This window comes from Marmota flaviventris, chromosome 1 (assembly GCF_047511675.1).
Source record: "Marmota flaviventris isolate mMarFla1 chromosome 1, mMarFla1.hap1, whole genome shotgun sequence".
NCBI classification, from domain to species: Eukaryota; Metazoa; Chordata; class Mammalia; order Rodentia; family Sciuridae; genus Marmota; species Marmota flaviventris.
In genome coordinates, this window is record NC_092498.1 from 189,362,143 (window position 1) to 189,384,350 (window position 22,208).

At 36.1% G+C, this 22,208-nt stretch overlaps 1 protein-coding gene across 20 annotated transcripts in view; it reads left to right on the top strand.

The window, feature by feature from the left end:
* Positions 1 to 22,208, top strand: part of Rbms3 (RNA binding motif single stranded interacting protein 3) — a 1,055,032-nt gene that overhangs the window by 648,308 nt on the left and 384,516 nt on the right. For all 20 annotated transcript variants that reach the window (XM_071619646.1, XM_071619615.1, XM_071619630.1 and 17 more), the window contains one exon: positions 14,936 to 15,027. In XM_071619646.1, the coding sequence (XP_071475747.1) occupies positions 14,936 to 15,027 (92 nt within the window). The remainder of the gene's footprint in view (positions 1 to 14,935; positions 15,028 to 22,208) is intronic.

Below are 22,208 nucleotides of genomic sequence, written 5' to 3' on the forward strand. Positions count from 1 at the left end.
AAAAAATTAACTCTCTGAGACTAGGTAACCATATATACAAAGTGGGATCAATAATACTTATAAAAGTGTTATAAGATTTAAATGAGATAATCTATAAAAAGTATTACTACAGGGTCCAGCATAGAGTACATACCTTTTAGTTTTGTAAGTTTGGGATGTGTACTTTGGGTGCTAGATCATTTTGTCTACTTGAAACCAGGAAGCTTTAGGTCCCTGCAGAACCTGGCTAGCAGAAGAATTGGATGGTCACTGCCCAGACCCCTCAAAGCTTCACGGTACAATATCTCCTAATGAACTGGTAGCTCTGGCAAGTCAGTTCTGGAAATATAATGCCATGCTTTGGGGCTAGACACAAGTCAATTCCATCATTTCTGAAAAAGACGAGCATCTTTAAAAATCAATCCCAGAATGTCTGATGTTATTGAAACTCTTGCTGTTTTGCTTCTAGAAGAGGATGCTTTAGGCAGCAGGAGTTTCCTTTAGCCCTGTGTTTTCATACTTTTCTTCCTCATAAGGACAGAAAGCAGGCTTTCTTGGAGCTATCTTTTTTGTTGTTGTTTCCATGTGTAATTTATGCCCATGGGGAATTCCAGGCTTCCTGTTCATCCACAGAAGAAACTGACACGAAATGAACAAGAGGGAGGTTTATTATCCCATCACCAGCAGTTTAGAGAAGCAAACTTAAATTGTATTCCAAAATTGCATCTATCTTTTATATTGTACCGGTTAAATGGTTTAAGTATCTTTGTGCATAGTAGAGAGGAGAGCTTTCAGGACCATCCAGGGATCGAGTTATTAATGTGATATAAATATGTCAGAAAGAAAAAAATGTCTGGCTTGTGCTACTATGTGTATTTTTGTGTGTTTGAAAACATGTCCAAGGTCATGTTTCTAAAGTCAGGACTTGAGAACAATGATTTCATTACCTCTGCATTTATTCCCTTTTCACTACGGAATCCTGTCATTCTCTAAACAGTCATTCTTTGTGATCTTGGAATTTTTTTATTTATTTATTTTCTGGTGTTTTTTTTTTTTTTTTTCTTTTTCTTTTGTCCTTTCAGGATGAGCCATCACCTCACCTATTTTTTTTTTCCTTCTGCTGAGCAATATTGTCCCTGACCCTTTTGTTAAGTCACAATAAACTAGGTAAGCAACGAGAAGGCCCCAGACACAAAGTCCTTTATTGATCTGAAAACCACACTGTGCTAACCTTGCCTTAAATCCTGTAGCATAAAACTTGAACCACTAATAAAAAAATTTAAAAAAGGAAAGAAAGAAAACCAAAGCCAACATCATAACATTTGACAAAATTCTACCTTCCTAGAATAAGAATTTCAGTTATGCATTGGGTATATTTGGCAAAATGCATCCTTTGGTGATTTCATTGTTGTCCTGAATATTATAGAGTATACTTACACAATCCTAGTACCCTCTTATACACTTAGACTTTATTAATACTCCTAGGGAATCACCATCATATATATGGTCAATCATTGACCGAAATGTCAGTACATGGCATATGACTATATTGTTAATTATGGTGACTTTTGCATCTAACATTTCTCATTCCTCCCTGCCTCCATCCATCTCTCTCTTTCTCTCCTTGCCTCCCCATTCTCACTCCTTTTATTTTGAAATAAACACTGTCTATTTATTTTGAAATAAGTAATTATAATGTTTCCAATATACTGTGAAAATTTCAAAGCTCCTAAAGTATTAAAGATTATTATAACGAACCTCCACATACTTTTCACTTAAATTCATCATGTCTCAAAGTGAAATATTTTCCCTGTTGTACCCCAAGGTATATAAATACAGATCAGGCCAGCATTATGGTTTTTAGATTAAGTGTTGCAAATTTAAAAAATGCTATATTTCTCCTTAAATTGCATTATAATAGAAGGATATTTTAGAAAAAACAGAAGTAAGGGATTGTTTGTCAAGAATTGTGTGAGTTTTAAAGTTATCTTGGTGATCTGATAAAAGTGTAGTAAGTGCTAGTAACATCGTAATGGACATAAATGATCTTGTCCTCTCTTACCTTGGCACCATTTATAGTCAGGCAGCATAAAATGCAATAATCTTAGGAGAAAATCAAATAATGCAGATTGTGCCATTACAGTGAAGGATGCTAACAGCAGGTGGTGGTGGAGGCCAAGGGAGGAAGGGAGCTAAGCCTCCACAGTAGGAGGTGAGCAGCCACTGCAGGGAACAGCAGATGCATCAGCCTCAAGGCAGCATGGTAGGGAGGGAGTAGGAGAGCAGCATGAGTTTGGGTGTAACGTTTAAGCCATCCATGGCCAGGTGGTGGTATCTGTCCTGCACTATTTCACAGAATGCATAACTATTTCAAATCCACTCTAATGAAGTTGATGGAAAAGTTATAGAATAAGAGAAAACAAGAAAAGAAAAAGGAAAGTTTTGAAAGCTCATATTCATCTTCTCCATTGTCTGTACCTTAATCAGAAATAAGCTTTCTTTCTATCACACACTGTAGGTTTTTTTTCGTGACAAGCACACTGCATCAAGACTTTACCCGTGTCATGTGCGAAGTGGCCATTTCTCTATTGGGCTTGTGTATCCTCTTAAGAGATAATATGTGTCACATTTGTCTTTTTCTCCTTCCTAGCACCTAGCTCAGAATCCCAAAAAGGATCTCGCTGAGCATTTGTTAAATCAATACCAATATTTTTATATTTATATCCTGCCTGGTTTCCAAAAAGACTGAACAGGAAAAGGAATTGATTTTCAGGAACTGATAAATGAGTGCACTGCTCTGGGCACGGGGAGTGCACATCCTGTCTCCAGGTGTGAAAACTGGGGGGCAGAATGGGGTTTTCAACCTACCACCTTCATACCTGTGCTTGCTTATTGATTTAACAAAATGCTGATGACAAATTCTCTGTGCTCCGATAGGCAAATGCTGTGCAGACTCTCAGCATTATCTTTCTTAATGGTCTATTATTTCTCTGTAGACAGTCCCATGGTTGAATCAGTGTTGGCAAGCTGCAAAGAGGTGGACATGACACTGTAATAGAAGACGACTATTAGGTCCCATTATTACATCAAGGGAAGGAAAATGGAACGAGCATACTGGTCTATTGCATTAACTGCCACTCAGGTTGTTGCAGGGCAAGCTCGGTGAATCAGCCCTCCTGTGCTCCTCTTTAAAAAGCCATTCTCCCCCTTTCTGCATACCCTCTTCCTAGGCAATTTTTGGTGCTCTCAACTGACCGATTACCTGGCATATTAGCTTTTTAAAATATGACACAAGTTCACCAATTCCTTCCAACTCATAACACTTTGAAATTGTGACTCCAAATTATTCCTGTAAAAATAGCTGATCTTTATGACTCCTAAGAGATTTCTTATTTTAATCTGAAACCTTCAGAAATGGTTCAGTTTTGTGGAAATGATGGGGGAATGTCTGCCCTTAGCAGTTTTTGTGTTCAAGGGCAAATCAACCTCTGTGCTTGCTAACTTTAATTTTCCAAGGGTTATGAGACTTTAATTTGATTCTTTATCCAGTGTGCATAAAATGTTCACTGGAATTTGCATAATACATTTATTGTATAATCACTGTTCACATTGGTTACCTGCTTCATCAAATGAACATTACTTCTTTAAAAGGGATGTATTAATGTAGGGCCAATTTGAACTTTGTAACTAAACAGAATTAGGTATATCTCTGATGGACAAACATAAAAGAGAAAGGGAAGGGGAGACATATTCTCATTCTGAAATAGGCTATTATGTAAAAATAGCCTGATGCTGTATTTTCAAATATTCATTTTTCAAATACAAGCAGAAGGAGGGGTCCTGTCTTCAGAAATATAAAGATGTGTTATGTGGAGAAGGGAATACACTTGTATGATTTGTCTTGGCATATATTCAGGAGAAGTGGATTAATTAGGGACCTATATTTTAGCACATGCTGAGTAGGGAAGAGGTAGAGAGAGAGGAAGCCTTAGGCACGAGGCCAGGTGTTTTAAATGCTTTCAAATTCATTCACTGCCCAGAGCCAACATATAATTTGGATATTCTTATCATTACCCTTACTTTGATTGAGTGTTTTGTGCCTAAAAATTTGTTATCAAATAGCAGAGCGAGGAGTTGAACCCAGATGTTCAGATGGTGATGTCTTTGCTTTTCTACAACATCAGCTTTCTGTCAAAACCCTTGTCTAGTTGTGGGCTGCCGCAGGAGACTGTGTACTTTCTAACATTAGAACTGGCTTAAGTGGAGCCTGAAGAGGTGTTTGGCAAAGAGACTATTGGGAGGTTTTAAGATCAGATACAAGTTGAGAAAGATGACTTTTAAGATGCCCATTTCTCCCTGTTGTTAGATGAGAATGGCGGGTGTCATCCAGACTCCAAGAGTGGCTTGTTGCTCTCCGGGGCATCTTCATTTTAGAGTACGTATGGGTCACCTGAGGATCTTACTAAACCGCAGAATATAATATACTATAACCGTAGACTATAATAGAAAGATTCAATAGATGTGGGTGGGGCTGGAACTCTGCATTTCTAACGAGCTCCCACATGATGCCAGCTGCCAGCGTTGTTAGTTGGTTTCCAGATCACACTTAGAGTAACAAAGTGGAAAACCTCTCCTGTGAGGTCCCAATGGTCTCTGCTTGCAGAAGTGTTTCCCTAATGATCCAAGTCTTCACGTTTTTTAGGGCAATGTACATAAACATCCTAAACAATACAGTTCCCTAAATTGCATCTCAACCCACATGTTCTGAAATAATATTCCCTTTATACAGTGAAGATGCTGCCTGGTCGGGGCAGGGGAATCTCAACTGTAAGTCATGAATTACTAGCTATTTAAAGTGACACAAATGAATTGGTAGCATCATCAGGCATACCCATTTACAAATTATAGTGAAGTTTCCACAGGAAAAACATGGTTTTGATGGTTGGAAACAAAACAAAACAAAACAAAAAACTCCATTTTCAACTTATATATAAATGGTATAATGATATTACTATTCAAATTTTTAGTATCCCTTTTGAATCAGAGATCTCTAGTTTTGTCTCATAATGTCTTGATGTTTGTCTGAAATTTATTTGACATAGTTCCAACTTATTTATAGTGAGAAGGAAAATCGGTTTCCAGTCCTCTGTATTTCAGGAGGTGGGTATTTGAATTTAATTAAACAAACTTCTGATATTTTTGATTTGTAATACATCAGAGTCCATTTTAGAAACAAATTTGAATGAAACAAAAAGCTTGGGAAAAATCACTTTCTGAAATTTAGACTTTGCGGTCATTATCTATTTCTACATTATCAATTTTTTAAAAGTTTCCAAATCTTAGAACAAAATCGGTTTTGTAAGTTAGGAACCATTTGGCTAAAGCATACTGAAGAGCTCAGAAATCTTTGAGAAATAGACAGAGTGCTGAAACTATTACATTGACAAGATCATAGAGATCCATATGTATTGAGCAAGAAAAGCAGCCATATGTACAACTGAGAGAAAAATCAGATGATAAAACTGCATTGTGGTTAAAGATGAATAAAATTTAATCACCAATTTATTTGTCTTTGGGCTATGACATCGTACCTCATTTCTCTCTGTATTGGCTAAAATTTTTATAATGAACTGTTTAACTTTTAAAATTAGAAGAAAACAATTACTATTTATTTTTAGGGAAAAGATGGATCATTGGAAAGCTATTCACAAAAATCACAATTTTTTTTGATATCAGGAATTATATTTTACTATTCTATAAATCCCTGTTTCTAATTAATAGAATAATGAGAGCTTAAGAATTGATTCTAGTTGCTTTTTCAATGGGGCCATGAGAAGGAATTATAGGACAGTTCATAGGAAGTTAAACTAAAGCACCACAAGTTTTATTGGAAGTAAACTTACCTTTCTCTGAATGCTCTTTTATTTTGCTTGATTTTTTTAAAACCACATGTTTTGGTCAGCTTTTCCACTTCTATGACCAAAAGACCTAACAAGAACAACTAGAGAAAGAAAAGTTTATTTGGAGGCTCACAGTTTCAGAGGTCTTAGTAGATGTCTGACTCCATAGATGTCTGACTCCATTCCTTGGGGTCTGAGGTAAGGCAGAATAACATGGCAGAAGAGTCTGGTAGAGGAAATTGGATCAGGACCTGATCACCAAGAAGCAGAAGAAGTCTCCACACACCATGTACAAAATACATACCCCAAAGGCATGCCCCCAATGATTCATTTCCTCCTACTCCACCCTACCTGGCTACTATAGTTACCATCCAGTTAATTCTTATCAGGGGCTTAATGTGCTGATTAGGTTAATTTTCATAATCCAATAATTTTGCCTCTAAACTTTGTTGTATTCTCTTACACATAAGCTTTTGGAGGATATCTAATATTTAAACTATAACACCATGTGCACATGTTAGGATAAATTGCCTGTGTATACAGTTAACATTCTAAAAATTCTAATAAAAGCTTAGAACTGTGTTTTGCATGTCAGATAGAATGGAGAAAAATAATAGGAGTCCAAAAAGCCACTATGTCTCATAGTGACAGGAACAGTATTAGTGGATATTTAAAAAAAAAATGGAATAAGGTCTATAAATTTGGAACGGAGGAGCATATTCAATAAAATATGCTCATAAATTGGGAAATGCACAACTGAGTTTAACAGAACCTTTCATAACACTTAGAATTGAATTTTGTCAAAGGGTTATAAGAAGGAAATTATGGAAGGAGCCCTTTCCCAGGAAAATAATGATATTCAAAAACACATGGGCCTTGTATGAACATACACAGAAGTGACATATTGGTAGTTGGACTCTTTAGAATATAGAGGGTGATAATCAGGCATGCATGTGATGCATGCTTTCTCAAAGGATTATCTTATATGTGGGATTTGCTTTTTCTGCCTTTCTCACTGAGCTACCTAGTGCATCCTTTTGGGTGAATGACTGGTTTAACTGCCTAGATCCATCCTCTGAAGATTATGGGTAGTGAGGAATGGGGTGTTTCTGAATTAGGCAGGAGTACAGACATGCTTCCCAAGTAATTTACTGGGGCCATGATTGTGTATGTGGATTAAAGTACCTGGGAAGAAAGTAGGTGGTCCTCCAATTGTTGCTCACACACCCAGGTCATTATTTCTGTTTTTTTTTTTTTTTTGCATGGAAGAATAGTCCTACCCATCAGCAAAGCTGGAGCAAAGAGAGGGAGGGGAAGATGGGGCAGCTGGAATTAAGTCTTAGTTAGGTTTCCCTACCCTACTGTGGGCTGGGGATTGTAAAGCTATAATTAAAGTATTTAGTTATAGCTTGCTTCCGTCATACTTACAAGCTCAGTGGAATTGTTTTATCAATATCCTGGGCTTGCTCCTGTAGTCATCATTACACACTTGCTTCTTGGGCTGTTTTGATGGAAGAGACACATAGGACCCATAGTTCCCACAGACATATATTTTATTAAAATCTTTGAACATTGCCTGATAGCTTAGGAATCTTTGCTAGATGCTTCCTAGAGGTTAATCTGCCATTTACAACCAAGTATGCTGCTACTTGAAAACACAATATTGTAATAAAATAGTGGTTAGTCCAGATGAAGCCTTTGGCAAATCAGTGTTTCTTTAATCTCAATAAAGCATAGTGATTGCACTAAGCCCATAAATAATGATCCTGATCCTAATTTTGACTTTATTCAGTATAAAGAAGCAATTTGTCTCATTTAAAAATCATTTGAACAGGGTGAGGAGGGAAGTGAGATTTGGGATTTGAATTTGTGTTTAGCTTAATAAGACATTTTGTGCAACATAAATGGAATGAGAAACTGTCCCATTTTCAAGTGGCATACTACTAAGTACTTTGCTCTCTAAGTTTATCTGTTTTTGTAATTATTTTGTCCTGCCAGGAAATTCCATTTGAGATCTCTTCCTTTTTCTCATTCCTCACTTTTGCTATTTGTGCACTAAATATACTGAGTTTTACTTCACCTGAAAAGAATCCATTGCCATTTTAGAATACTGGCACTTTCTTTCTACTCTTATGTAGTGTTGATCCTCTCTGTACCTTGTATTTAAGTTAATTCATTTCATCTGTGCATACAAACTGAGAAAGAATAATGCATACATATATACATCATTTGGAATGTGGATAATTTTACCATCATGCCACATATGGAAGGGAATCTAGCCCAGATATTCAGCTTTGTTGAATAAAACTACACATGCAAAATTATGCATAATATACTATATGAAAATAGTTCAATAACATGAAGACAGTTTTGATGGTGTTCTATTTTGCATATACCTCTATATCTTTTTTAAAAATATTTTTTGGTTGTAGTTGTTAATGGACATTTATTTTATTCATTTATTTTTTATGTGGTGTTGAGGATCGAACCCAGTCCCTCACACATGCTAAGTGCCCCACCGCTGAGCCACCACCCCATCCCATACCTCTATATCTTAAGCCCTGTGTGTAAGAGGACCCTCCAGTGTATTTAAATTTCTTTACCTATTATACTAGACCATAAATTCTTTGAATTTATGAAAGGACCATGGTTATATTTTTCTTTGTTTTCCTTACAGCATCTAGGGCACCATTTTTTCTTCCACGTAATAGATACTTATTAAATTTAATAATGATAATAACAGGAGAGTTATATGATATTTCAAAAGTGTCCATAATAGCAGGGAAATTCTATTCCAAAAGCTGATATCTTGTTTTAGTGTTTCTGGCATTAGAAAATCAGAATGTTTAATGCAATTAAGCTAGAATATCTGGGGAATATAGTGAAGCAATATAGTGAACATTGCATCCATCTCATTTGCCTACATTTGTTAGGTGTCTGAGGCACACTGTAGCCCTTTTTACAGGCAGTATGTATGCTCTTTCATTGTTATAAAATCATTGGATCCTGTGTTCTAAGGACATTTCAAAGCATACATAATTTCAAATTGTAATGATTTAGTGTTGTTTTGTTGGTGCTATTATTAAAACAAACAACATTTCTTCTTTTTTCTTCTCCAAAATAATCTGTGTTGGCTCTGGCTTTTGCATTCTACCACAGTTTGTCTTTTGCCTTAGTTTTTCATAGCTCCAAGGTGGACTCATGATTCTTTTATTGGTTCCTTTGTCACATCCAAGCTTCCCCTTAATGGTCAATTACAGGAAATGGATGCAAAAGATACCAAAGAAATGATTAGGTTTTCTGTATAATTTTATAAGTAAAAAGTAGCAGTGACACTATCAGTGTTATCTTTTGACCACCATCTTTGGAAAATGGAAAGTCCAATAATCAATGAGAGATTCGGTAATCACTCAATAGTTAAGGGATACAAGAGAAATCCATGAAAAATACCAAGGCAGGGAGGCAGCCAGATGCCACCAGACTCCCAGGCACTGTGCATACCCTACTCTCCTCCTCTTGCAGGCTGCTCCTCACCTCTGATACTCAGTCTTCCCATTTTGAGCCCAGACAGCAGCCATAGCATACTGGGAAGTCTAAAAGATGGAAGGGGGAAATTGATGGAAAGCCAATTCTTAAACATCTTCAACTGTTAAATTTGAGTAGAATTTCAGTTGGAATTATAATTCTTAGCCAATGTGCTCACTTATTCTTTTCAGAAATCACATTTGACTCACAGCTGGATCATCTTTGAAAGAAGTTGGGTGTTAGACCAAACCATCTGCGTTTCAAGTGGGCTTTTATGGCAGTCATTCTGAAGAGGAAGAACAATACAAATGTGAAATTCAGTGTGCAGTTACACTTTGAGAGCAAGGCTTCCTTGGCTGGCTCTAGATGCCACTGGAAATCTAAAACAGGAGTTCTGGTTTTATCATTCCTCTCCTTACACACATGCAGCAATCCCAGTGTTGGTAAATAAATAATCAGTTTAAACAGAGAATTTAAAGAGTCAGCAGCAACACAGCTTATTACAGAATAAGCTATAAAAGATAGTAAAGAGCCTTTGAACGAAATTCTAAGTGGATTGTCACATAATGGTTCAATTGGGTGGCAAAGGTCACAGAGAATATGTTAATGCCGATTGCATAAAGGAAACAAAACAAGAACCCTCTTGCAATTATATATTTATATCTACATATGCATACATGCATATACATACGTGTATATATTCATACACATGTATACATGCACATATCTATTTATGCATATTTATATATTTATCTTTTTTTTCTGAAGTCACTTGGCTAGTAGTGCGACAAAAATAGCCAAACGTTCAATTAACATACAAGGTTTAAAGCATTTCAGGAAAGCATTGATTCGATCTGTCAATGGAATGAGTGCGTTTGGTGAATGACCTAATTATCACAGAGTCGGTTCTTTCCCACTGCTCCACTTCCTGCTAATTGCAGAACTGCTGGCCTTCTCCCCCTGACAAGGAAGAAAAACAAGGACAGGGGTGTGTGGAGAAAACAGTGACATTTCGTTTTAATTCATTTGAACTTGCTGCCAAGCTTAATTACATAATTGGGAAAGTGATACGGGTGGGCTTGCAACCACGTGGGCCCAGGGTTTCCAATGGTTAGCATTTGCCCATGTTCTGTCGGGGATTTTAGCAGTGACCATAAAGCATTATTAGCCAAGGCTGAACTAATCTCCCTACCCTTCTCCTCGCCAGATGTAGGTACAGAGGTTCCTGTTCCCAGACTTGATTATTTGTCATTAAGGAAAGCAAATTGAAACCAAATTGAAGTTGCTTTATTCCTCAGTAAATGCATCATTATTCTCTCGAGGCAGCCTCGTATTTCATTTTGTTTTCTTCTGATTGTGATGTAGTATCTGCTGTCACGTAAAACTTGGGAATGCAAGGTTTATTTCCAGAATGGGAGTATTTTTTTCAGGGTTGCTTTAGATATTTTTTACCTCTGAACTTGCATTTTAACTAGTGAAAGTATTTATGAAAGTCACTTAACTCGGTGGACTACTTCAGACTTGGTGACTTATCCTTTATTTGTCATTTTGTTCATGGAGTCTTTACTCCTCTCTTGGCTTGGAGCCATCAGTACAGATGTTTTGGATGAAGGGCCCTCTCTCTTTCCTGGCTGGCTTTATGACTCTTGAGATGTACACTTTATTCAAAGTTCAGCCATAAGTTCCCTCTTTCAGAGAAGCTCAGGGTGTCTCATGTCCTTGCAGAAATTTCTGCTGTTTGGATAGGAGTTCAGCTCTGGAGATCATCATCTTGATTGTGTAATATCCTGTATAATGTGTGGGTTGGAAGGAAAGTGAGGAAGTTAGAATGAAGTCACATTAGAATAAAGAACAAGAGTCACACAGTATGGGGCTGCCTTGCTGGGCAAGCATGGCTACACCATAGCCATGACATTGCATTAATATTATTTTTTATAATCAAGAATAATTAATAGACATTTGTATCGTTAATCACCATGGTAGTCTGAAAAGTAATCTAACATCTTTTAAACATGCTTTGAGTTTATTTTAACAAATACTTATTAAGTACTGGCTATGCATTAGGTACAGTCCCAGTAACAGAGAGAATAGCAAAGAATAACACCTGGTAACCAAGAGTGCACTTTGTTCTTCTTTCTAGTTCTTGGGAGGGAAGGCACAGTGCTTTCATATGATCATCTGTGTCCTAGATACCCTCCCTACCCCTCTACCTTCTCAGGAATGTAATTTTATGAATTACCCCATTACTTTCTGAAAGATTTAATCTTTTATTATTGGCTTGATCTTTCCAATACATATTCAAAAGTGTGAAGAACAGAATCTTTCTTATAATAGGTGTTCAATAAATATTTGTTGTTCACATTGGAACAAGGTAAGAATATTTCCATCCACATATGCACATATCTACCCACCAAATTTCCTATCTTAAAGCAAAGAGCAACTACAACAGAAAGCTCAGTTGAGCTCATATCCCTACTAGCAACTTTGCCTCTTAATTCTCTCTCTCAGTCAAGATAACTAACTAGAGAGGGCCTGTAAATGCTCTTTACCTCCTCTTCTGCCTTACTCTCCAGCTTCTCAGGTAGCCTTTCATTCCCATCACTTTTCTGAAGCAAAGGATGCTAGCAGCACCACGTTGCTGAGCTCACTGGGCATTTTCAAGCCTCTTGCTGGTTCACCCTCTCTTTCCTTCTTGGAAGATGTTCTTACCTTGGCTTTGAGACATCATCTTTCCTTTTTATTTCCTTCTTCCTCTTGGATTCTCCTTCAGCCTTCTTTGCAAATTCATTTCCTGGTCCTGCACCTAAATGCTGATGCTGTTTAGTTTCCAAACCTAGATCCGTTAAAAAAAAAAAAAAAAAAAAAAAAAAAAAAAAAAAAAAAAAACTTACTATAGACATTGTTCTCTATTTCCATCATTTTAAATAACATCTTTATGCTCTTGCTTTCCTGATTTGAATTTTTCAATTCCATCTGCTTTTCTGAGCACCAGCCTAATATGTACAACTGTTCCTTGACATTTCTACTGAGAGGTCTCATGAGCTTTTCTGACTCAATATGTCTCAAACCAGTATCTTTACTTTCCCTCCTATTGGAACCTCTTCCACTCTCCCCATTCCAGTAGGTCACATCTCCACTCACCCAGGGCTTATGGAAAAAACCCAGTAGTAATCCTTGTCATCTGCCCCTCTTACTCCCAACCCAATAAATCTATCACCAGTTTCTCTTAATTCTGCCTCCAAAATATAGCTCAAATCATCCACTTTATCCAGTCAATTTCACTGCCAGCTGCCATTTCTATGGATTGCTGCAATAGCTCCTAAGTCACCCCGCTAATCTACTCATGCAGATCACTTTTTCTGCAATGATTTAGTGTTCACTAAGGTGATATGTATTTCATTTCATGCTACTGTTTCCTTTAAACTTTCACTAATGAATAATCAATTGTTAGATTCTATATTAGAGTCTCTCTTTTTCTTTCAAGGGAGACATGCTGATGTATAATCATAGATTCATTTGTCTGGTTATTTGCTTCATGTCCATGTCCCAACTCAACTGTGGGTTGCATCAAAGTGGGAACTGGGGCTATTTTTTTTCTCAAGACTTCATATGCCATGCTTGCCACATTGCCTGACAGAGCGTTTCAGAATTGAATGAAGGAATGAAGCTATGAGTAAATGAGGAAGACTGACTTAAAGCATGAGATAGAAGATGGGGAATGCCTAGTCTTCCTTTGGAGAGTTTGACTGTAGACCGGGTAGCCCATTAACTAATGCACTGACTAAATGAGCTGGATTGAATACTTTTCTGAATTATTTCAGTTCATGTCCTAACTTCAAAACGCAAGCCACTTTTAAGATTTAAATCCTCTCTCTGGTGAACTTGAGAGCTTACAAAATAGGATTGTAAAACAGTTCACCGTATGATGTATTTGAAAGGGTCTTTGCAGCCTTGGTTTCACTTCTTGGATCTGCCAATTAAATGACTTGTGATGTTTGACCCATTGATCCTCTCATCTGTGCCTCAGTTTCTATGTGTATAGAAGAGTATGAGACCAATGTTGCATGAAACTCTTATGACATCACTACATGTCAACATGACAAACATCCAGGATAGCCTATGGCATAAGAAGATAATGTCTCAGTTCTAGTTTTTTTAAAATTTTTGCCCTAATTCCACATCTTGACTTTTTATACTATTTCTTTCTGCTATTTATTTTTTCTATTTTACTCATCCTTATGGGTGGCAATAGTCATATTACCCACATAGTTTGAATTTTGCAGGAAGAGAAGAATTAGCAGTACTCAACAGAGCAGACTTCCTTTTGGATTAGAAATACAAACTTCACAGCTTCTCTGCCCAGCTTTTCAAGAGCATTTTATGGTACACTGCTGTGTAACAAGTTCATTTTAGGCTTCCATGCTGGGAGGGAGAAAACGAAGATGGGATTCGAGGGGAGAAAATTAAAAAGTTAATTAAAAGAAACAACTTGGTAATTGAATTCCCTAGCTCTCATCTTTGGTTATTGAGGTGGGGGAGGAGGGGTCAGAGCACTTGGTTAGTAGGTTTGCGTCTGTGGCTCGCCTCAAAACTTCTAAGTGGGGTATGTATGAAAATATAGAGCAAATCCGTTCCTAACAGATAAGAGGAGGTGTAGAAATACATGGTTGGCTTTTTAGAAGTACCCACCAAACCTGCCCTCATACTCCTTCTTGAACATTTATATTTTTAAATATTCTTGGCAGCTGACATTGCCATTAGGCTAAGCCCTGGACTAGTATTGGTTAGCATAAGGGCATATAAAACTCTCATTTCATTGATTCTTTTACTACTCGGTATATACACACTCACAAGAGCACAGTCATGAACAACTCATGTCTTTTTAGGTTGTGTTCAGGTAACCAGCAAGTGGGTATTTGCTTCTTATTTTTAAAAGCTTGAATATAATCTACTGAATCACTCCTTCATAGATCACTGAACAGTTGAAATATTTTATTTTAAGATGTTAACATTGGAAGAGGCAAGGTTCTGTGATGAAGTTATAGCTTTGTAAACCAAAAAGATCTAGGTTGAAGTCCTAACTCACCCACAGTCTTCATTTATTCATGCAGCCAGCATCTGTTTGTTGAAAACCTAATGTGTGGCAGGTACTATAGCGATGGCTCATGATAACCACATGCAAGTTCTTATCAAGGCTTTAAGTAAGAAAATTAACTTCAGAGATAGACATTTTTATATTCTGCAGCATCTTGTGAGAACAAGATTAAATTCACTGAAGAAAAAACTTAGAACATAGAACAATATAGTACCTTATCAGCAAATAGATCTAAATCAGATTGCTGCTGATTTATTGTTCTCTAAAAATGAGTTACTCCTTTATTGTGGTATTTCTCCCAAGTACTAAGGACCACTGATTTGAGAGCCTTCATATTCAATCTGTTTATATTCAGAAGAAATGGATCCCATACCCACCACTATGATAGAGGTGCAGCTACCTGTGTGTACTAACAGGTGCTTTTGTATTTTCACAGGTTATGGTTTTGTAGATTTTGACAGTCCTGCAGCGGCACAAAAAGCTGTAGCATCCCTCAAGGCAAATGGTGTGCAGGCACAAATGGCCAAGGTAAGACTTCAGATGTGTGTGTGTGTGTGTGTGTGTGTGTGTGTATGTAAATGAGAAAGAGATCTCAAATATTTCTCCATTGTGAGTTGATTCAGAAGTGGAATTTGCAATAATTTGGTTTATATTTACTTGCTAGAGAAAATAAACTACAATAAGACTTTATTTAGAATAATCTGGCAGATTTATTGCATTGTTTCTTTGTGTATATTTATTAATGTGCTCTTTGTTATGGTAAACTCGTTAATTAATTAAGGATACTTGTGAAGTGCTCTGTTTTTTCCAGAGAAAGGAGATGTGTGTGTACTTGTGTCTAGGATTTTCACTGGGAAACAAGAGTTTTGGTGTACTGGTAAGGTTTTTGGTAAGATTTCTTTGATTAACTGTGTGCTGAAAAATGCACTTGCATTCATCTGAGGAGAGCTGATTGTTGGATTATGGAATTGTCTGATCTATGCAGGACAGTAAGTTTACTGAAGGTCATTTGTATTACTAGAATTTCACTTTGGCCCAGAAACATTGAGTTTTCCTAAATAATAATCTCATAGATATTGATGATTTTAATATTGTATTATAGAATAAGTTGTTGAAAACCTTCTATCTGAAATTATAATATAATTTTATTTCTAAGAAAATGAATGAAATTGCCTATAATAATTTTGTATCCTGATTGCAATGGGGTTATAAGAATCTGCACATGTAATAAAATAATATAGAACTATGCAAACAATGTATCATTGGTTTCCTGGTTTTCATGTGGTACTCTATTTATACAAGATGGAACCCTTGTGGAAACTGGGTGAAGGGTACCAGGGATCTCTCTGTGCTATCTCTGCAACTTTCTACAAATCTGTAATTATTTCTAAATAAGAAGCTAAAAAATTCCTTTATAACACTTGGATGCTTGATAGATATTTATGTTAAAGTAGTAGTCATTTTGGATTTGTTTACATGCAATGTCAGTTTTTAAATACATTGTATGATTAATAGTACTGATCTTTTGTATCTCTAGATTGTCAAAACTGGGAGTAAAATACCCAGCAGATCTTGAAACCCTAATTTGAGGCAGTAATGCCAGATGCATGTATACTGTAGCCTTTATTGGTCCCTATTAGAGCTCAGTGTTATAAGGATGGAGTAATCAAATTTTCAGTCACTCAGATTTTGATGTAATTGCTAACAATTTCCGGCAACATTTTCCAATTTCAACTTGCACTTGCTAGAGGTGGGATACTAGTCCACATGATCTGCAGTTGCCTCTGGGCAAGCGGATGCAGCCCACATCTGTTCACCTTTGGTTACAAGTCACTTCCCTTACAGATTACTTTGGTGGACTCTTTGTCCTTTATGACCCTTTAATTGCTATTCAAGGCAATATAAATTAGAATTTGAATTCTTTCAGCTGTGTAATATATTCTTCATCAGGATTATGCCTGGAAGCTTTGGATTTTGGTCATGAACTAAGATGGATGAAGTTAATATATTTGATTAATAAGGAAATTACATACATGTCTTGGTTTAAAGGTTAGTTGGTGAAGAGTCAGTGGCAACCTAAGTAGCAATTTTCTGTACCCATAAAACAGATAATAAAAAAACAGCTGTTAGTTTTATGCAAAATATACTTGAATATGAAGGGAAAGCAACACCTGTTGGTGAGAAAATGGTTTTTAAAAGTATGTAGAGAAAATTTGTTAGTGAGATATCTTTGATTTATTCTATTGTTAGACTCCTGAGTTTTGGAAATTGCTGGATTATAGCAGCTTTTAAATAATGAATGCAGCATGTATTATAAATATTCTCAGAAAAAAAAATATATATATATAAAACACCATATATAATTATATGGATAACATACACAATAAGTTACTTAAGTTGTTTGATATAAACAGGAACAGAAAGTTGACATTAATTTATAGCTACTAAGGAGCCACTAAGAGTATTTTTTTTTCCTATTTCTTGGCATTCTGGTGCACAAGGAAACTGTCTCTCTTTCTTACACACACACACACACACACACACACACACATTCATTGACATCTTGTTCAGTTGAGAGACTATCAAAAGGGAAATATTTGAAAGAGCTTTCAAATTATTATTTACCCTATCCAGAATTTTGGCCCTTGACCTATAGGTACATAGTAAGGAGGCTTCAATAGGGATATTTCCAGAGGTTCTCTCATATTTTATATTATCAGTTGTGATATCCATGAAGTAAATTCTTATTCTATTTTCCTCACAAACTTTGAACCTAAAGCCTAAAGCTTTAGATTCACATCTGCCTACTGGAAAACTTTCAGCAATAAATGACTCTGTAATTTAACCACCTAGAAGAAAATAAATAGCCTCCCTTTGACAATGAAATGGAACAGGCTCAACCACCTGCATTAGCAGATTTCTCCCTGAGCTATTGGATTTCATAGCACCTTTTCCTTTGTCCTGGTGGTAACTATTATTTATTATCATATAAACCCGCCGTCTCCAGGGCGTGTGAAACTTGCACTATATTTTTTGCCATTTAAGTATCTACTGAATCACCTCCTTCATTCTTGTTCTTATCAATATCCTGCTATGCAGGTTGTGGTGTCACATTTTAAAGACTCCAGGATTTTAAAATAAAAATGCTACAAATAATCTAGAGTCCCAATAGCAACCCAGAGCTGGCATGAAACTCTCCATCTGAATGGCTGTATTTACCTCACCATCCTCGTGTGTGCATATAAAAACTCCAACTGATGTATCAGAAACAATGAATTTCATAACAACTTATTCAGGAAGTGACAATTAATTAATAATAAATAATCGTTAACACAAATGAACTTTTTATGTCTATTTGCTCTTTTGCCAAAAACAGCTTTTCAGAATTAAAGAATTCTTTTTTGGAGAAAACAGCTTTAGAATATTTTATTAGTACATACTATTTAAGAACATAGGTTTGATTAGAGATAACATTGACCTTGAATACTGGTTCTTATATCACCTAACTATGTGATTTTTGCTTGTTATTTAAATATTTTTGAAATTCTGTAGCAGCAGCAGCAGTAGTAGTGATAATATAACACTTAAGTTATAGAATTGCTGTGAGAATTTTTTAAATGCACAAATAATTTGACCATAGTGCCTAGATGATAATATGAATTCAGTAAATGTTAATTACTTAATAAATACTGTTATCCATTAAATTAAGATTTGCTACTAGACCTTCTTCTATACATCCTAATACATCTTTTAAGTGTTGTGTTATTGCAAAATAGTCTACTAAAAATATGGAAAAAAAGCATCAGTCAGCAAACATTTTTATTGTCTAGTATATAGCAGGCAGTGTACTACATATTAAAGAGGTAAGATTGAGTAAAACAACTTTCTCATTCCAAATTCTTAAAATTTATTCCATCTCCATATTGCTACAGCTCTAAACTAAGGATTTGGTCTGCTATTATTCTTTCTAAACCTCAGGGTTTATAGATGAATGTTACTAGCCAGGGAATGTGTATTTCTATGAGCATGAAAAGAAAAAGTGAAGAAGATTTAGCTAACAATGGCCTAATTGGCAGGTGTCTATTTCACTCGTGTACTAAGAGGGACCCAGGTAGACAGTGAAGAGTAAATGCCTGAGCACCATCAAAGAACAGGTCTCTCCTGACATCCTTTGTCTCTTATTTTCAAGCTGTACATTTATGTGATATCTTCTAGAGATCCAGCTCTTGTATCCACAGTGACTCCAAGAAAATGAAGAAAAGGGTGAATGGACAAGGGAACATTATGGCTAATTCTGCTCTTTTACATGATTTTCTAGAATAACAACTCAGCAACTTGTGCTCACATCTCAAAGACTAACACAATTACACTGTTTCCCCCATTAGCTGCAAAAGAATCTGACATGATAAGTATTGTGGTTTCTTTGCATCTGTAACCACATGTGGTTACAGATGCAAAGAAATAAGAATAAGCCATCCCCTTGGTTATCCAGCATCCACAACACCATTATCCCATACTTATTTTTAAGGTGGCATGCATTAATTCCTTTCCTATAGGAGCCAACTTGAAACAGGTTGTCACAGTGGGTTGTGACATCATCTCTAACCAGCCCTGGGCTGTCCTCACGGCTCACTCATTGCTTTAAAGGAAGCATGCAAGATAGAATGATAAAGAAGCAATAAGATGTATGTGATTAAAGGAAAACCACCATATATGTTGAATACCTGCTCTGTACCAGGATTCTTCTACATGCTGAAGATGCAGTACTGAAACCAAATGTCGTGGAGATCACTCTATTTTGCAGAAAATAAGGGAAATATTATGTAGTCAGAATTGGTTTGAAGACTATTGAAACTGGTTGGAGGTACAAAATGTTGAAGGTACAAAGTGTTGGAGATGGGAATGGTGGGATAGGGTTATGTTTGAGTAGAGTTATGTTTTAGGTTGAATGGCCAGAAAAAGCCTCTCTGATTTTAATGACATTTGAACAGAAATCTAAAATAAAAGAGAACAGCAAACTCTACCTATAGTTATTTTAAGAGACAGTTATGAATAATTTCTACAGTAATGTAAGTAGAGGAGGCTTTTTTTGAGTTAGTGCATTTGGGTTCATTATCGATATCCTTCATCTTCTTTTTGGTAATAGATGAATTGTTAACATTACCCTCACGTCCTCTGCATTCTTTAATAGGAGTTCTCTAGATGTAGTACATTTTTTGGGGATGATTTTTTCTTTCATAAACATCAAAGTCTAATTGAGTCCATAAATATTTTCTCCCAATATTTCATGTCTTCAAATCATGTTGTTTTACTAGTGCCCATAAAGAAACAAGATGCCCTGTACCACTGCTGTGGGCTTCACTTTGAATAACTGTGACTCCAAAGATTAGCAGTCCAGTGTTGGTTTTAACATAGTTCATTACTCTTGGATAAATGAGGGCATGTAATGAAAACTGCTGTATCTCATTTCCTAAACTACCACTTGAATGTCTGTGCCATATGATTTTACGGGATATATCACCAACAGAAAAAACATCTCATCATCACCATTTTTTGAAAATTTCTGTAAAAGAAATACTTAGCCATGGGTCATTTACATGTCTATAAAATATTTGTGAATGTCTGCTTTGTTGGCTATGTCAACTCAGCTCAACTTTATTACCTGATCCTAATGCTGAATGCAGAGATTCAAAGCCCAATATTGAAATTGGGTTGATTTTAATCCTACTCATTAATTACTTGAAGTTTTTGAAGCAGAATCCTCTGAAGTTAAATATTTGTATTAGTTTTTACCCAACAATTTGCATAATCTGCCTGTGGGGTCAACCCTGAGCTTTTGCAAGGACTCTGCTCTATCCTCTTAAGTGAATTGGTGGGTATGTAAGCGTGTAGAATTTCCTGCTTTCCTAACAGTGGGAAAAAAAAATGCCTTTGTACTTTAAATTGGAGTCTCTCTGAGTTGACCAATTACTTTCCCACTTCAGTATATATATAGTGGAAGTTATCTTCAATCTGCAAGAAACATCAACACCTTCATCCTACCTCTTGGAAGGGAATGTATCCATTGGCTGGTCTCAATCAATAACTCATTTCTTGATACATTGTTGAGAAGCCTAATAATGAACAGTCTTCATTCTTGGCTTTAATAATTGGTTCTTAAAGATTAAAAGAATAGATTCTTTCTTTAGTAACCATTATTGTAGTTGGAGGGGTTCTAATTTAAATGCATTACTTTGTCCCATGTAGATTCTGATCCTATTGAAAAGGACAAAGAAATACACCAAAATAAGAAAACTAGCACTTCAATCACAATTGTGTTAGGAAAATGGGGCTTCGATTTGGGTAGAAAATGAGTCTGTTAATACTGAATGCCACAATTTGGTGTAGCAATCTGGACACAGGTAATGCTGGAGAACCATAGGCTTTCCTACCAAAGGATGAGGTCCTGTCTTATCCTGAGACCTAGAAGGAAATGAAAAATGTGCTCTCTGATGGCAGTTAGATTTCAAGGGCAGGGCAAGGAGCAATGGGCCACCCTTGCAGAGTTCTTGCTCTCAGACTCATGAGTTGGGTATTACTATTTCTTTTACTTGGAAATATGAACTAAATGGAAAAATGAAAGAAGGACTAAGATTATACCCTAGTATGATTCCACATAAAAATATGATAACAAGGGAAAAAAACTTTCCTCGCCCCAACTCTTAACCAACCAATGGCTTTCTGCATCTTATTTTTATACTTACCCTTAAAAAAAGGATGAATTGAAATCTTAGAACTATCTATCATATAGATATATAATCTGATATCTCAACAATGAGAAACCTGCTGATTACTAAAGTACAAGGTCCACCTTGTGTTTCACTGTTATTAATGCACTCTGTGACACTTTTCAAACCTTTAGCTTTGTCTATTCTACAAAAGGCAAAGACATAGATAAGAGAATTTAGGTGACAAAGGAAATTATATTTCTCAAGTACCTGATCTATGCTAGCAAATAGGTTAACTGCCATCATAGGTATTATCCCTATTTAATTCTTGCTAGCATCGTGTAAGATAGGTATTATTATTTCAAATTTACAAATGTATAAAAAGGGATGTCCCAAATTCACTAAAGATGTGAACCCAAACCCATCGGATTTTAAAAATTGATCTAAGCAGTAAGCTGCTAGTGATGTTCTCCAATCTCTTCAGTGGTGCTTGGCTACTGGATTTCTAAAGTGAGAGAAAAGACTGGACAAACTTGTTAATATAGTAGATTCAGGAATCTAAGTCATGATTTACACAGTAGGAAGTTAGTTAATCTTCTGCTGAATAAATAAATGAACAAAGAAATAACCATTGTTGGTTATATTGTCCTTTTTTCGACTGATTTATTGTTGTGATCTTAAATTAACTTTTGCACAGGAAGTTCCTTGAACTCCCTATCCCACTAATGATGTGGTTGAATAATTCAAGTCAGAGCCACAGAGTGTGTCCTGGAGAAGGTGGGAAAAATAAACTGAATATGGTACCTAAAGCATTCACAACCATTTGTCCAGGAGGCTGTATTTCTTGAGCCTGTGATATGAGGATTCAATGTAATCATTCCAACCACTCACTGGGGAAATAAGACTGATGGAATCTTTATTTTTAAGAATCTTTAACATGTGAAGACAAAGATCATTAACTCTTATATTTGAGAAGCTTTAAAGAAATTGGATGTGTACTTA